General features: G+C 37.4%; 2 protein-coding genes across 2 annotated transcripts; one reads left to right on the top strand and one right to left on the bottom strand.

The window, feature by feature from the left end:
* The first annotated feature begins 81 nt into the window (after positions 1-81).
* ppm1nb (protein phosphatase, Mg2+/Mn2+ dependent, 1Nb (putative)) lies at positions 82-4649 on the top strand. The gene is given in 6 exon segments (NM_001103117.1): positions 82-783; positions 1219-1790; positions 2696-2813; positions 2949-3063; positions 4362-4425; positions 4529-4649. Coding segments are annotated over 6 exon segments (1308 nt in total). The 5' UTR covers positions 82-371; the 3' UTR covers positions 4556-4649.
* A 4024-nt stretch (positions 4650-8673) lies between these two features.
* kcnk12l (potassium channel, subfamily K, member 12 like) lies at positions 8674-17520 on the bottom strand. Its single transcript, XM_021469073.3, has 3 exons — positions 16567-17520; positions 15419-16208; positions 8674-12807 (listed from the first exon to the last, which is right to left on the bottom strand). Exons 2-3 carry the CDS (start codon positions 15819-15821, stop codon positions 11798-11800), a joined length of 1413 nt encoding a protein of 470 aa, XP_021324748.2. The 5' UTR covers positions 15822-16208; positions 16567-17520; the 3' UTR covers positions 8674-11797.
* Between the last annotated feature and the right edge of the window lie 872 nt (positions 17521-18392).

Raw genomic sequence — 18392 nt, 5'->3', positions numbered from 1 at the left:
TAGCTCAGCCAATCGGAGGGATGACAGGAAAATAACGGGCTCAGACAGAGAGAAAGCTTAGAGAGAGGGAATATCACTGACATATAGGAGAGGAAGGCAATAAAAGTGGATCAAATTGGACGGAGCAACCGTGACAACAGATAGATTAGATCTCAGTGAGATTTGTAGCAATGGGTAGACTGAGAGAAGGGATATCCAAGCATTCTATATTGGACCACTCGATGATGCTTGAAGGTGCAGAATCAGTCTCCCGGGAGATAATGCTGTGAAGGCCCTGAACAGCAAGGCTGCACACAGCCAAACCAAAGCCAGCGAGCTACAGCACAGGGTGGAGGCCGTGAACGGATTCAAACGAGTGCAAAAAAGACATCATGAGGACATCTAGGAAAGGAAGCGTTGAAATGCCTGCTTTTGTAAGGCAGCTGGTAAAGGAGACAGAGAAAAGGGTCACCTCCTTTTTTAAAGGGGGACGAGGAGGAGGCGCAGGGGAGCTGTCCGAAAGCGAAGAGGGGGCAGAAGAGGAAGGGGTGATCCCTAGCCCCTATTTGGACCGGCCAGTTCTGGACAAGCACATGCAAGAGGGTTGTGCCTCCTGGGGACTTACCTATGCCCTGGCTAGTATGCAGGGCTGGAGGGCCCACATGGAGGATTTCCATAATTGCTTCCCTCAGCTTGGAGGGGAACTGTCCCACTGGGCATTCTTCGCTGTTTTCGATGGACATGCAGGAAGTGCTGTGGCCCAGAACTGCTCCCGAAATCTACTTGATCACATCTTAGGTACAGGTGAGCATCAAGCTGTCCTAAAATCAGTTGGCGTTTTTGTTTATTGTGCTGTAGATACATAAAGTACATAATGTTACTGTAGATCGGATCATCACATCACGTGTTCATTGTTGATCTCTTTAGATTACACCTGAGACAATCCCTTGAGACTGGATTAATTTGTAGACCTGCTGTACAACCAAAGCCACTGCAACATTAAAACTTCATTAGGCTGCGTTCTGACAAGTTAATTGAGGTGTACAACATGTTCCCTATGTAGGAAACGCAATTATCTTCACATAACGCTTTGTCCTTGCAATCTTCACTAATAAAGCCTTTATATTCATTTGTGAATAAGCAAATGTGATCTGTTTGAAGATCACTGATAGATCCTGCACTAGCAATAGCAGACTAGCTTGGGTTGGTTCATTTGTTACATGAGCGGTTTCTTCTCAGGCAAGATCCGAGCAGATGAAGATGTGGAAAGGGTCACTGAGGGCTTCAAGGAGGGCTTCTTTCTTATGGACAAGCACCTTCATGCCATGGCCTGCCGTGAGGGTTGGGAGCGGGGTGGGACCACTGTCGTTTCCACTGCTATCACTCCGCACCACATCTACTTCGTGAATTGCGGGGACTCTCGGGCTGTTCTGTGCCGTGCTGGGCGAGTGGCATTTTCGACAGAGGACCACAAGCCTTTTAGCCCAGGTGAGAAGGAGAGGATAGAGAGTGCTGGAGGATCGGTCACTTTGCAGCGAGTGAATGGCTCTCTGGCAGTCTCCCGAGCATTGGGGGACTTCAGCTACAAGACAGTCGAGTGGCGGTCAGTCACAGAACAGATGGTATCACCAGAACCAGAAGTGTCTGTGGTGGAGCGCTCGCCAGCAGATGAGTTTCTGGTTCTGGCCTGCGATGGTGTGTGGGACACTGTCAGTAATGAAGAGCTCTGTGCCTTCGTACATAGCCGACTGCGTATCTGCACCGACCTGAGGGAGGTCTGCTCCCAAGTCATCGACCTTTGCCTCTATAAGGTTAGTATGAACAAAAGATTTCATGTAGTATTTGGTTCAGACCAATTCATGCCCAATTTGGTCTCTTTTCCCAGAGCAACTTTGGGTCTGTGCAGCATCAGCGGTTCTGGTGACAGCTCTTTCACTGGGTAAAACCTTTAGTACCAGAAAATGCCAGGTTCACATTTTGTCACATTGGATTTACCACCAAAACTTTACATCCAGTGCTTATGTTTGATGGCCAGATCCAAACTGTTCTTCAAAAGCAAGACACTAAAATCAAGCAGCTTTAAAATGTGCTTTAGATGGTCTAAAATATATATATATAAAAAATAAAGTCATTAAGTATTTTAGCGTTGGAGCAGTCAACTACATTTTCTAATGCGAAATCTAGAGTCTGTTGGTTATGACACTGCAAGCTGACTTAAGCCAGGCTGTTGCATTACGTAAGAGAAACACAGAATGGCCTTTAGGCTGCAGAAAAGGATGCGTGCTGACCTGAAAATGTCAACATCTTTCTCTGCGCAGTAAGCCAGATCTTTGCTTTGTCAGTGCTGCACATTCGACCACCATCGCAAAGCACAAAGTGAAGCTGTATTCAGCGCTAAGCTGTATGGGATAAACTACTTTTAGCCATGGTGTGAGGAGATTACAGCATTCTGCCACGCATTGTACGGTGTAGGGAGAGACAACCTACAACATCCCTAAGAAATGAAGGATAAGGTTTGCATTAGTGACACCAACTCCAATCCACTTAATCATCAACGTGAGGTGGCTGTCTTTAAAACAAAAGCCTCAAGGCTAATGACACGCGACTGCCTGTCCTGTTTAAAGTAGCACCGGAAGAAAAGCAGCTGCTCAGTTTAGCGATGAAATCGTATTATTTGTTTTTTTTACTGTATGTGTCTTTGTGTCTTTGCTAATAGGGGAGCCTTGATAACATCAGCATTATTCTAGTGTGTTTCCCTGGCGCCCCCCAGCTGTCACCTGAAGCACTGCACCATGAGGCTGAGCTTGAGGACTTCTTGGAGTCTAAAGTAGCTGGTAAACCACCAGAATAAATCTGGTTTCCTTTGTTATTGATTCTAAGACATGACTTGCATCACAAATAGTAATGGTGATGGTCTGTGCATGTCAGCATGAGGAGTTAAATCATTGTCATGCATGTCTCCTTGGCAGAGATATTTGAAGAGCTGAGCATGAGAGGTGATGAGCCTGATCTGCTGTCAGTTTTGACAGTGCTGGCCTCAACGGTGATTCCTGGACTTCCACCAGGAGGCGGCCTTCAAAGCAAGTGAGTACATGTTTTATATCATGCTTTACTTCTGCTCAAAATAACAGACAGCAACGATGTTAGATAAGTGTGAAAACTTGATTCACGCTGAAATCATTAGTAAATCTGTTGCATTAAATAGATGTCACACTTCCAGTTGATCTGAACGGCTTTTAAATAGCATTATTTTATTTTTCTAACTTATTAATACATTTAATTATTATTATAGTTTTTTTATATTATTTACAACTCCATGATATCATTACAGGTGGAATTAAATATTGACATTGACTCATTTATTCCCAAATGACAAAAACGGAAATAGTGAGTAAGCCTTAATAAAATCACTGGCCGTTGAAGGATTCAGGCAGCAAACACAGCAGACTGATGGTTTGTTATTTAAAAGGGGGCTGGGAATTGAAATATTAAAAACAACTGAATTGTGATGATCAGACATATAACCATCTTCAATGTCTATATTTGGGATGGAAAGATCAAATCTAAGTGTGTCCAAATTTATGAGTAGGCTTTGAGACAGATTGAGTTAGATTAAAGAAATGAATGATTTGTATGATTCCTTCACCATAGGCTCTTTAGGACAGCAGATATGCCAATTAAAATTCACCTAGTATTAAAATATTCTCAAAACTTTGTACAATTGTAGTTAAAAACACATTTTGTTGTATTTTGTTGTCTATATAAGTGCACAAAATAATTGAAATAATGGCTAAGAAGCAATTATTATATTACTTATTTATTTATTCCTATTTTGATTGATATTAATGAAATAATAATAATAAGAAGAATAATAATAAGCAACTATTAGAATGCTTTCATCTTTTTTTCATGTAAATAATAATTTCAAAATTTATCAGCACGTTCAAAATCCACTGAATTGGGAAACAATTTTATACCATTTTCTACAAATATTTTAAAATAACATTTCTATCAATAGAAACCTTTGGACATTTATTTAAATACCCAGACATTCACAGAGTCTTAGAATATTTGTTTCAGTTATGAATTTTTAATATTCTTCTAGTTTTGGAAGTGTAAAAGGGCTTTATTGGATCATTAAACTTGTCTTTCATGTAGCAACAGATTAGACAATCATTAGATTAGATTAAAACTGCTAGGATGACATATCCACCCTGGAGGTGCTGAATGATGTCCAGGTACCCTGTGTACAAAGCAGCTGCTCTCAGATTCAAGGTCCAGACACCTTTACTGGAGCACCATTCAGATCCACAAGCAGAGCTCAAATCATAAGTAAGACAACTGAACACATGCCTGAACTTTACAATTTTCTGAATTCGCAGGCGGAACTGTATAATTTCTGCTTACTATCAACAAAAAGATGCTCGAAGATCTAGATTAGCCCAGGTAAGTTTCCTTGTAGTGATAATAATGAGTAATGTTTTTGTCATTACTGTATACAAAAATTTAAGCATTTTTTTTTATAAATTCTTGCCTTGTATCTTTTCAGGAACTCAGTCCCACTGATGCCAATTAGAGTCCATCTTATTTAAGCATTTACTGGATGTGTTAGATTGAGGAACTGAAGGTGATCAGTTTTCTGTCTTTAAACTTATACATGAAAAAAAAAAGATCTTCTTTATGGACAGCAACAATCAAGCATTTTACTTCAGTCTTTTTGTATGTTTCCTGAATGATCCGAAACTTGCAAAAAGCAATGCTGTGCCACATTGCAGGACAATATCGACTGTATATAACTTTGATTCTTTAGATTGTAATACGTTCAGTATTTTCCTTACCAAATGTATACAATGAGTCTTACAATCGAAAACACTCAGGTAAAATGTTCAAGCAGTGATGACAAACCTTTGAGATTATCTTCAGCCTTTGCATATGACAGGTCATTTTTTAAAGTGATGCCATAAAATATTGATTTATCTGGACATAAGCAACAAGCAAATCACTGATGCATTATTAAAGGAATAGTTCACCTAAAAATGACTTACAGCATGTGGTCAAAATAGTCAATAAAATATTCATATTCATATTAATAATATATATAAAGTTTATCTTGAATAAATAAAACTACATAAAATACTTATATTTAAATAAAAAATGATTTTTGTGTGAACTATTGCTTTAAGAATTCAAACTTGAAATTTTCTAAATCACTAAGAAGCAAATTCCACTTAAAAACATCACGTCTTGGGGTTTACAGGCCCATAATATTATGGTCACAGATTGCAACTTTTCCTGTTTTTGAATAGTTGTTTCCTGTAATACGCTCTGCTCCGTTTGCATGATCTGTACTGTGTTGCCTTACTGACCTCTTTGAAATTATGCCAATATTTAAATGTGTTAACATTACTGAGATATTTCCTAATGACTAGCAAATGAACTGATGCAGTGCTGTATCATGTTGTGTAATGATCTTTGTGCACATTTGACAGACCTTGTGCAATATTTGTGTTAACATAAAGGTTGAAGGTTAAGTAGTAAAATAAACAGATCGAGTCGTATTCATATTTCTGTTTATTATTATATGCCTGCCCTGCTACATAACCAGACAATTTTGATAATTGTAGTCATATATTTTGTGTGTATGTTCTTGATTTCAGCATAAAAGACCCATTTCACTGTACACCATTGACAATAACGGTAAAGATATGGTTTTAAAACATTGTTCTGAATTTAAAAGTCAATGCCAAATCTACAAGATTATATAAAAATTATAATATTGTTGGATTCACATTCCTTTTTTTCCGCCTATATATATATATATATTGATAGATAGATGTTTAAATGATGTTTAACAGAGCAAGGAAATTTTTACAGTATGTCTGATAATATTTTTTTTCTTCTGGAGAAAGTCTTATTTGTTTGATCTCAGCAGGAAAAAAAAGCTGTTTTAAATTTCTTTTAACCATTTTAAGGTCAAAATTATTAGCCCCTTTAAGCTATATATTTTTTTCATAGTCTACAGAACTATACTAATTACTAATACTAATACTGCCTAATTACCCTAACTTGCCTAGTTAACCTAATTAACCTAGTTAAGCCTTTAAATGTCACTTTAAGCTGTATAAAAGTGTCTTGAAAAATATCTAGCCAAATATTATTTACTGTCATCATGGCAAAGATAAAATAAATCAGTTATTAGAAATGAGTAATTAAAACTATTATATTTAGAAATGTTTTGAAAAAAATCTCTCCGTAAAACAGAAATTGAGAAAAAACATAAGGAGGCCAATAATTTAAGGGGGCTAATAATTCTGACTTTAACTGTATATATATAAAGTTAAACCCAATCATATATATATGAGCAATTCCGTTCAAATGTCAACCTTGCCATGAAAAAAATTTAGTTTTCACCAAAATACAGAAACCGTTTCTGTGTTTTTTGGGGTAAGCAAGTATTTTACAATATTTTAGAAATACTCAAAAACGCATCTGTCAATGTTTTCAATCTATTATATTTGATTTACCTAAGCCACACAAGTGACAATTTCACATCCGTCACATCCATAACAGAGAGATGTCACATCCATAACGACACTTTTTCCTCATAAATGTGAAAATATTAAATTAAATAAACCCAATCATTGTTGTTTTATAAAGAGCCAACTCTTATCCTTTTGATTATCATTGTTTCTTTTGGATTGTGCAATTTAGTTCACAGAATTTCTACAAAGTATGTGGTAGACTGTAAACCCGCAGACTTTTTTTGTCACATCCATAACGCATGTTTATTTCCCTCATTTAAAGTAAAGAACATGTTTACAGATTGAGATTGTTCTGGTCCCATAACTCTGTGGTCAGTTGTTCTGGAAAATATAGAGAGATGTTTCAATATAATGTTAACATATACTTTCTATGTGAATTATGTTTTGAGTTTTTACTGCAAATACCACATCCATAACACTGGAATTGCTCATATATATATAGATGTTCAATATTATATAAAAATAATAGTATTGTTGGAATCACATTCCATTTTTTTCCGCCTAATAACTATTGAACCTGAAAAATGTTGACTGCTAATCAGAACCAATTAAAGTAGTTTTTATCCTAAATATAGTTATATATGATTAAAGTTATTGTTTTTGTGAATAGGCCTTAAAGGTGAATAGGCTGTGAATAGGCCTTAAAGGGATAGTTCACCCAAAACTGAAATTCTGGCAACATTTACTCAACCTTCACTTGTCACAACCCTGTTTGGATGTTTTTTCTGTTTAATACAAAATAAATTATTTTGAAAAATGTAAGAAACTGCTAACCATTGACTTCCATGGTATTGTCTATGGAAGTTAATAGTTACAGGTTTCTCATTCTTCAAAATATCTTTTTTGAGTTCAACATGAGTGGTTTGAAACCACTTGAGGTTAAGTAAACAGTGAGTGCATGTTCATTTTAGGGTAACCCCAAACTCCTTTAATTAGGACATTAAACCAGAAACGTACATTTTATAAAAAATGTGACAGAGCTTGACTTAAGCTTGTCGTCCTGAAACAAATCATACAAAAACAAGCATAAAATGCAAATGTGACAGGACTGACTGAAACATGGGGACATTTGTAAATGTATTTGTATTTATATATATATATATATATATATATATATATATATATATATATATATATATATATATATATATATATATATAGTATTAATTTGTAGAATTCATAATTTCATGTTTTTAATCAATTGTTGTGAGTGATAATAACCTAAACTCGCTATTTCTGAAGTTTTTTTTCTAAATAATAGTTTTTAGCATAACAAAACTATTAAAGCTGCAGGTTCAATAGGGCTGAGGACAGGGACAATGATAGTTTGTACAGTATAAAGCGTTTTTAATAAAGAACAAAAACTGAGAACCAAATGAATGACTTATTCCTTTACAGAACAACTAACAGAAATCAACCATCGACCATTTTAGAAATATTGAGGATGAAATACTTTTATTCACTGTATTTACGTTGTTATCTCAGGGACAGATAATGTACGTTTCTGGTAGAACGTCCCAATTTAATAGTTCACTTAAAAAATACAATTTGCTGTTCAATCACTCAGGCTTGAAAATCATCTAAAACCAGCTATTTCCAGCTGCTTAGCTGGTCTTGGTGGTTAAAAAGTGGCTAAAAGTGACCTACATTTTGAATGGCCTGAGGGTGATCAAATGAACAGCAACTGTTTCTTATTTAGAGGTGAACTATCCTGAGTAAGCTGTACCACTATTATCCGCTGGGGGGCAATAGTACCCTCCAAACAGCAAACCCACGTTTATTTTTCATTGATATCTGCAAAACAGCGTTGTCTGTCACTCAGAAACCTTAAAAATCTCTATGAATGACAAGAGACTGCTGTAATACAGATGTGTAAATATGTGAGTAATTATTTCATTTAAAACATACATGCTGAAACCAAAATAGACAAAGTACATTTTACAATATACAGTATCTACAAAGTCTATAAAACATATCTACATAAATAATGAAGCAATTTAACGTAGATGACTTGTATTTTGAAATATTATAGGCTATTGTGCCATTAACGAAAAGTCTATTTGTATTCAATTTAGATAAATCATGTTTGTCAAAACAATCAACATGGCTGCAGCAGCGTGGGAGAAACGATTAAACAATGAATAATACTGACCATCATCTCCTTTCGATTTGACACTTGTGTTTCTTCCTCCGGGGACTGCCTGTCTGTAAGTGGCGAGGCTACATCTGTCTGGCTCTTGATAATCAGTCTGTTTCCGTGAAGAGCTGTTAAAGGGTCTCTCCAGAAGCACAGTGTGATTGCTCACCACACCGGCCAATCACTTCAGCATCAAAGTGACTCTGAGAAGCGGTGTTACCATTAAAATTACAGTTTGTTTATAATGATGTAAAAGGGGAAAATGAAAGTCTTTTCTTAAAAACTGAGCCATTCAATTTTCATCATGATAACATTCGTCCTTGTGATCTTCATGTATATTGAGTAATTAGCTAAACTAATTACGAACTGTGTTACAGTAGTAAATGTACAATTTAAATCTTGCTTGCATGCAGTAGGCCTAAATGCTGAAACCTTTGTGAACCTAATTCCCCAGTCAGCTAAGCTACCAAAGACTACGCTACCTGTCGCAGTTGTAAGAGCAAATAATAACTTGACTTCTAGATGATCATTTGGAAAAGTGGCAGAAGGTAGATTTTTCTGATGAATCATCTGTTGAACTGCATCCCAATTATCACAAATACTGCAGAAGACCTATTGGAACCCAAGGTCCTCACAGAAATCAGTCAAGTTTGGTTAAGAAGAAATCATGGATTGGGTTTAGATTTAGTATGGTGGTGTATGAGAGGTCTGCAAAGTGGATGGCAACATCAACAGCCTGAGGTATCAAGACATTTGTGCTGCCCATTACATTACAAACCACAGGAGAGGGCAAATTCTTCAGCAGGACAGTGCTCCTTCTCATACTTCAGCCTCCATATCAAAGTTCCTGAAAGCAAATGTAACCCCGCCAGTCCTACGCCACCCAACCTGCTCCGAGCTGGTATCGAACCGACAACCTTCGGTTGGAAGTGTGGGAGTGTTGCTCTACCAAAGAGGCTAAAGACCATGGCCTCTAGCGTTTGTCGCTAGAGCACCTTTAGAGGTCAGAAAATTGGGGTTTACCTGCACAGCACACACTAGCTGGCATCCGTTACACTTACCCCCCCAAAAGTAACTCCCATCCGGGTCACGGCACCAATGTAACCCTGCTGGTCCAACGCCACCCAATCCGCCCAAGCTGGTATCGAACCGGCGCTCTTCCGCATGGGAGTTGTTTGCTCTACCAAGGAGGGTAAAGACCATGACCTCTAGCGTTTGTCGCTAGAGCACCTTTAGAGGTCAGAGGATTGGGGTTTACCTGCTCAGCACACACTAGCTGGCATCCATTTCAATTACCCCCCCTAAACCTAACTCCCATCCGAGTCATGGCACCAATGTAACCCCACCGGTCCTTCGCCACCCAATCCACCTCCGAGCTGGTATAGAACCGGCAACCTTCCGCATGGGAGTCGTTTGCTCTACCTCCGTTACTCTAACATGGTCCAGGATTGGCCTGCCCAGTCACCAGACATGAACAATACTGTGCATGTTTGGGTAAGATGAAGGAGAAGGCATTTAAAGATGAATCCAAAGAATCTTGGGAGTCTTGCTTTCTTTGCCATTCCAGATGACGTTATTAACAAGTTATTTGAGTCATTGCAGGCATGTATGGAGACAGTCGACACGCTCATAGGAGTCATACACAATATTCTTTTTCCACTGTACCTTGACTTTATGTTTTATACTGTAAATTATTTCTGTTAAGAAAATAAGACTTTTATTCAAGACTTTTGTCTAAGCAAAGTCAGAGCTTACTGTCCTTATTACATAATTAAAAATCAAGGCATGATCATATTTTATTTTGGTACACTGAGTGTAATCTAGAGGTCTTTGCCTTTCATTTAAGCCACTTCTGATACCAAATGATCAACTAGAAGTCAAAGTATTATTTGTTGCTTCTAAAACTTAAATAGGCGATAAGACTTTTGTCAGGTAGTGCATAGAATACTCAATACCTTAGGGACTTTTGGTAGTAACGTTATTTCATTCAGGAATAAACAGAACTAAACAATTTTCCAAAATCTGATAGGAAAAAGTTTGACTAGGAATAATAAGAGTAATTTTTTCATTCTAATTCCAAACAAAATCTGGGAAAATAAATGCTTACACCGGTCATTTCATTTAGAAAATATTTTTAAATATCTAAATACTGGGGGTGAATTCAGGTCAATTGGCACACATTTTGCTTTTGAAATGACCATTGAAAAGTGTCCTAATTTGCCATATTTAGATTACAAGTTGTATAGCTGGCCTTTTAAACATTTCTACAGTATTTGACTGTGAGACTTATACACCATATGTATTTTACCAAATTTTTAAAAATGCTTTTTAAAAAAACTTGTTCACCAAAAAAGCGACAATTTTGTCATAATTTACTCACCCTCATGTCACTCCAAGCCCACAAGACTTCTGTTCATCTCTAATCTTTAATGAAACCTGAGAGATTTCTGTCCCTTCATTCCAAAAATGAAAAATTGGTTTAATCCCAATCTTCGAAAGAGAACTTAATACTTTACATGAATCTAATTCTGTTTAGGCATACAGTATATTCACATATGAACAGGCTATTATTCATCAAAACAAATTTTCATTTGTTTTTTTAGGAGATGAACAAAGTCTTGCAATCCTGTGTTGATGTGAAATGGCCTTAATTTTCAATTTCAGTGAAACATCCCTTTTACCAAACTTAAACTTTGCTTTACTTCTTAAAAATTAGCTATGTGTCGGTGCCAGCAGCCTAGTGGTTAGTGCGTCGACACATAGCAATGAGGTGCTCGCAGCGACACAAGTTCGATTTCCGTCTTGAGGTCCTTTGCTGATCCTTCCCCTATCTCTGCTCCCCACACTTTCCTGTCTCTATATCTCCACTGTCCTATCAATAAAGGTGAAAACCTCTAAAAAAAATTATTAAAAACAAAAAAATTAGCTATGTGAATATAAATGTCCATCAATTGCCTGACATTGTAATTAACTTCATCTCAGCTTTCTTACATTGTAAATTACATTTCTGCATCCAGTTTTTCATTAAATGTCCTGCAATTTAAAGCTGTCCTCATCCTCAAAGTCATTCTGAAAGATAGACATCTTCTGTATATGCAAGTAGTGTTTGTATGTCCAGCATCATCTTTGTATAAGCGAGCTACCTGTCTACGCTGGTCTCCTGAAGGCGGTTATTCATGATAGCAAAAGCTCCCACTCCACCAGAAAAGCCATTCTGGCGAACATGGCTCTGTCTTGGATTACCGTGAGCGGTCTCTGAGAGTTGCTTCTGCAGAATAGCCAGAGAAACCTTGTTGGCCATAAAGTCATTGACTGAGATCATTTCTCCAGACAGTCTGCGCCCTGTCAGATAACCTCCATCTGGTCCTAAGCCAGCATCAGTCTCACTATCACAAACTGTTTCCACTGATGCATTAGTGAAGCGCTTTCCTGACGCTTCATTTGCTGGGGCAGGGTGCACAGCGTTACGTTTTTGTGCCCTCTGTCGGGAATTTCCTGGTGGAGGATGGTGGTTGTGGCGCTGGTTGGGAATACGTGGAAAACAGCAGCAACCGCAGGCCCGACCTCGCCGCCTGTATGGACGACCACGACAGGGACACTGGGTCCTACTGCAATCCAGCTTGCCGAGGATCCAATTGAGCGTCTGCTTGATAATGATGGAAATGACATTGAACAGGGAATAAATGCAACACACACCCATCAGGATGAAGAGGCAGTTGCCGAAACGGTAGGCCTCCTGAGCTTTATAGTTTTCCCGCTGGCTGCTCACCACATCCCCAAATCCAATAGTGCTGAAGGCCACAAAGCAGAAGTAAAAGGATTCAAAGTAGTCCCAGCCCTCCATGGCAGAGTACAAAGCAGACGCGCTGCATGCGATCAGCAGGGCAGCGATGCCCAGAATGAGCATCACGTAGTAGACTGAAGGTTTCCAGCCCTCCAGACTGTCGTCCTCACTTCTGGCCTCCTCTCCTCCCACGCCGGACCGCCGAAGCTGGCGCTCATGACACCAGCGCATAATGTAGGCCAGCATCGTGATGATGCGCTCCAGAAACAGGTTGAAGAAGAGGATTGTTGCTGCACAGCCGAGGAGTCCGTAGAATATCAGAAAGATCTTACCTGCAACGGTGACAGGAGTGGTCATGCCAAAACCTGGAGGGAGATATGAAAACAGAGCCAAATTTGGTCAATGGATAAATTCCTATGAAAAATGGTGCACTTCAACTACAAATGGTTTTAAAGCAACCATAAATGGTGACTTCATTGATATTGCAATATTTAATTTTTCTGTCATAAAGGTTAACCCCTGGAAAAACTCCATGGTTTTCTAAAGAATATTCATTCATTCATTTTCTTTTCGGCTTAGTCCCTTTATTAATCTGGGGTCGCCACAGCAGAATTAACCACCAACTTATCAGCACATTTTTATGCAGCGGATGCCCTTACAGCTGCAACCCATCACTGCAAAACATCCACTCACATTCATTAACATTCATACACTACGGACAATTTAGCTTACCCAATTCACCTGTACCGCATGTCTTTGGACTTGTGGGGGAAACCGGAGCACCCAGAGGAAACCCACGTTTCATGGGGAGAACATGCAAACTCCAGACAGAAATGCCAACTGACCCAGCCGAGGCTCGAACCAGTGACCTTCTTGCTGTAAGGCGACAGCACTACCCACTGCGCCACCACGTCGCTGAATATTCTAATGAGTAAATCTTTTCTTTCTCTCATGTCACTCCAAAACATTTCATGCATTGAAAGTAAACAGTCGAAAAAACAGTTGTCAAGCTCAAAAACAGACAAAAAAATTACAATATATGTTATGATAGATGCAAAAACTTCCAAACGCCATCCAAAATACTCTTTTAAAATCTGCATTTTTCTCAGCCTGTTGTTTATTTGGTTATTTCACTTATAACACATTGAAAATAACCTTTAATAACCTTTGGATTTGAGACTGCATATCTCAGAGATGCAATGTCAGACACAATGCACACAATGGAGCATCAATGGTGACGTGACTGTGAGGGGTAGAATTAGGAATAGGTGTGGGCATTAAAAGCATTGCACGCAACTGCACCCTCTCGATTAAAGAGACAGCATCAAGACAGAACTTAAAGGCTACTACATCTAAACATCTCTTCATATTAGAATATTTCTATTTTAATGAATGCTCATAGACATTCCATTTGTGTACATTGCAAGTTGTCCTGAGAGCCATAACAACTGATAACATTTCACTCCAATCAAGTCCAACCTGATGGCAAGCCTGAAATTTTTCAAAGTTGCAGCAGATAATTGTTAACTAATTCCTTTATTACGTTTTTGACACTCGTTGACCAGACAGAAGCGTATGGTCTGTGAAATCCTTTTTTTCTCAAACTTTGTAATTTGCTGGATTTAATTTTCCTCCACTTAAGTTATTTCCTCCATTTTAAAAACTACATCTTAATTTTTTTGTTAAATTTTGGCAATCAAATGTATGTGATTTCAATTTAAGACCTTTATTAAACGCATTTTATTTTCTAACAAAAGTTTTCAAGTTAAACACTTTCAGTTTTATTTTAATGGCTTGTGCAGACCCTCTGTTTTTCTCAAATAAAACCTAAAATGCTTGTAAACTAGAGATAAAGTTTATGTAATATCCTCTGAAAACAGCACAAGAGCCACACATGGTTTGAGTACATGTTGTAAATGAATTTAATTTAAACAGACTTGCAGAACAGGCAGACTTCATATTTACATAATACTAGTATATTTGGAGATTTGATCAGAAGTACAGACCTATGTTTGATTTATTCTTTTAAAACATGCCAAATTCTGTGATATTCTGTTTTATGCAGTAAATTCCAATTATAGGATGAAATTCTGCAATTCACATCATATACTGCATTCTGAAAATCAAAGGGCCTGGTGCTAGCAAAACCCCAGCAAGCATTTTCTTTGTTTTAAAAGATGTCTAATAGATGTCTTAAAAATGTCTAAACATAGTGGTCTTGGCTAAAATAAGGCTAATTTGGTTTGTCAGTGAAAATCTAATAGACGTCTAAGAATAGGCCAGAACTAGGCTAGTCTTTAAATAAACAGAAATGAATGACTACACATATAAAGTTTGTCTAATATGTCTATTTGATAACTAGTCTAGTTTTGGGTTATTCTTAGATGTCTATTAGATTTTTACAGACAACCCAAGTTTAGCCTTGTTTTAGCCAAGCTGTTTACGTTTAAATGTCTATTAGACATCCATTAAACACAAAATTGTTTGCTGGAACCATGGTCCTGGCTCATCTTGGTCATCAGCTGTTACCTCCTGACAAAATTGCATCTGAATTTTGCACAACTGTAGGTATGTCAGACTGCATGTCAATGTACACCGCTTTTCTTATTTATTTAAAGCTTATATTGATTGATGTTTACTTTTTCCATGCTATGCACAATTGCCTATTTTGTAAAATTATAAAACAATTTATACCTTAAACCTTCCTTGGCATTTAGTGTGGACAGCAAACTATGAATTTCATTGTACATGGAACCACTTTCCTTACTGTGCATATGAAAAAAACACTTTGAATTGAATTGGTTTGTTGGGGGGCTGGAGTACCAGTTGGAAATTTAGCAATCAAAGTATTCATTTAATAATGATGCATAAAAATGTATTAAACTTGCAACTTGATTCTTTAGTTTATTTCTAATTGGCAAGCTATTTTGGCAAGCTGGTTTGCAGATAAGGAAATTTAAATGCAACATTACTCACCTATAGTGGAAATCACTGTACCAACAAAGTAGAAGGAGCCTGAGAAATCCCAGCGGGCCCTAAGTTTGTCCACCCGGATTCCAGCTGCAAAGGCCTCCTCATATTGCCTGAGCAGGACCTGCAGTGATTTGAGATGAACACTGTTTTGCTCTGTGAAGTTGGCCAGCTGTTCTTCCCAGCGCTGGTGAGCCTGCAGCTCAGAGGGATGCTCGAGTGCGGAGAACACCACCGCGCCACACAGCAGGTAGAGCAGGATGAGGGCTGCCAACAAGCCGAAACGGGCATTGTCTTCATTCAGGTGAAGTGGGAGGCAACAGTTGTTGCTGGCATCTCTTCGACGTGGCATGACTTGACCATCAGCAGGAAATGACAAGAACAGGCAAACATGCACAGCCACTTTCATACACACAACACAAACACTCTGTCACACACTCACCACAGCAGCTTTAGATGAGGTGCAGAGTCACATAAAAACTGTGTGATGCTCTTGCACGCAGATGCAGTTCAAATATGAAGGAGCACAGGACAAAGTTCTTCATTCTGCTGGATTCATAACTGCATCACTTCCTCCAGCAGCCATGAGACCAAGACACAGTAAAAAGCAAGGTTATCAGGTAAAATGACACATGGTCCGGGAAATAAGACCTCAAGATACACCTTTTGGATTAGCAGGTAACAGTAGGCAGGCAAGCGCAAGATTGTAATCTTTCCCCATCTCGCTGTCCAAGTATAGCTGGTGCTGCAACAGTCAGATATAATGCTGTGGTCTTGTTGTGAAATCATCTTTAAGCTGTTTGGAGGATACAAATAAGTATTTTAATTAATCTAGTGTAATAATAGTTTAAACAAAAGAGTATAAAATCACACAATTTAAATATATCTAGATACTGACTGATTTAAAAAAGTTAAGCACACATTAATTATCATTGGTCCATCATACACATGTTGTACATTTAAAATGATATATTTTTATGCTTTTAAAGAGCAGTATTAATACTAAAATTATACAATTTTGAATTACTGAATTATAGTTGGATTATTTATTATCATAAAAAAATATGGCTAATATTTAGGAAGTCAGTCATATTTGTCCGATTGAGTTAATAACGACAAAACTTTTAGAGTGAAACAAATTGAAGGGTACGTACCTGACTGTACATGTGATATTGGATGAAGAGCACCTCTGATGTCTCCGTAATTCTCCAACAGAATCGAGTCTTTTAAAAAGAGTTAAAAGAGTCAAAAGTGTTGGAAACGTTTAGTTAAACCTAAAGGCGCATTTTATTCGTGGCAAGTGTGAATCCTTGGCAGTGCGTGATTGAATGATGCAGCTGACAAAATATGGGAGAGAGAGAGAGAGAGAGAGAGAGAGAGAGAGAGAGAGAGAGAGAGAGAGAGAGAGAGAGAGAGAGAGAGAGAGAGACGAAAATGTAATGAGCCGAGCTTGTACTGGTAATACATGTGGTAATCTTTATTAATTTAACTGAGAATCCTTCGCATTCTTTAAAAACAAGATAATTCCCTGATTCATTCCTTTGGTTGCAACAAGTACTTGCCTCTAAGTATTTTTGTCGTGATTTTTTATCAATACATGTTATTTTATTATTACATGTTAATAAGTCAATCCAACTTCGTTATTTATTGTGACGTTTGTTTTCGCCTAGTGAATTCATGAGTTAATGTATATAATTCGGATACATTTATGTTAAAAATGTCTAACTATGTATTAAAGAGATGCACGTGACTGATATTTCCATTACAATTGGCCACTCGCGTGTCACGCCCATCCTCGTACCCGCGCTTTAATATCCAGCGGTCAGAATTCTGGATGTATTGAAAATGGTAAACAATCCTTTCATCTTTTCATTAGGTCACCTTAAGTAATGCGTAAGTGTCATTGGAATGTGGCGTTTAAATTGTGTAGCTCATTAATTTGCTACATTAAAATGCACTCTATCTGGCTACAAGTTTTGATGGTAAGTTAGGCCTGTAAAAATATTAGATACCTGCGCAAGCATGACAGTATATAACCTTCGTGTATTTAATGCAGGCCCGTAACCAGCCCAGTGAAAGGGGTGATTTTTTTTTCTCAAAAAGTGGATTTTTTGCATGTATTCGCCTCGTTTATATTTAATTATTAGATTTAAATATTCCTCTTCGTGATGTTTTTAAGCACTATTTTTAAGCTGGATTAGCTTGTCAGATCGTGATTAAAACCACACTGTTATGTACCAAAAATGTTTAGAATAGATAAAATAAATAAATAAATAAAAATTTATTACATCATATTTCATTAGAAATAAAATGGGAATAAAATAGAAATAAATTAAAAACTACTATATTGTCAATTATTATACAAATAACAAATAGTCCAGTACATTTAACTTTCCTTTGTCAGAATTTGGCCCTTTGAACAAGAAAAAACATAATAATATTAATAGTAATGAAGAATGATTTATCTAGCCTCTCTTGTGAAAAGTTTTTTAAAATCATAAATAACAATAGTCAAATTAGTATTCAAATTAATTTTAATAAGGGCCACTTTTAGTGCTTCACGCCTTTTTATTGGTCATTTTTTTGTTTTTAGAATAAAGGTCCAAGATTTACAATAATAGTTACTTGTGAAAAAAAAAATCTATTTAACAACAATACAGTAGGTCAGTAGTGAAAGATGACGTCTTTTACATCAGATTCTTATGTTTTCTTGCACAGCTGGATGTTGGACTGCTGTGACTTCAGCTAATCAGTTTTGGCAAATACAAACAATTATTTTCCATCAAAGCGACATAGGTTCCACTTGGTCTTAAAGTCTTTTTAGATGGGATATTTTCACAATTTATGATGGCATAGCAGTCAAAAAAAAGACAAATGAGCTCATGTATGTGACAAATTTTGGACCTTTGTCAGTGAGGGGTGAGTCTTTCGAACCACCCAAACTCCCCTTGGCTATGGGCCTGTAACATTAACAATTTTG

This window comes from Danio rerio, chromosome 21 (assembly GCF_049306965.1).
Source record: "Danio rerio strain Tuebingen ecotype United States chromosome 21, GRCz12tu, whole genome shotgun sequence".
Lineage (NCBI taxonomy): Eukaryota > Metazoa > Chordata > Actinopteri > Cypriniformes > Danionidae > Danio > Danio rerio.
The sequence above is the reverse complement of the archived record's forward strand: the minus strand, read 5'-3'. Positions and strand labels throughout refer to the sequence as shown.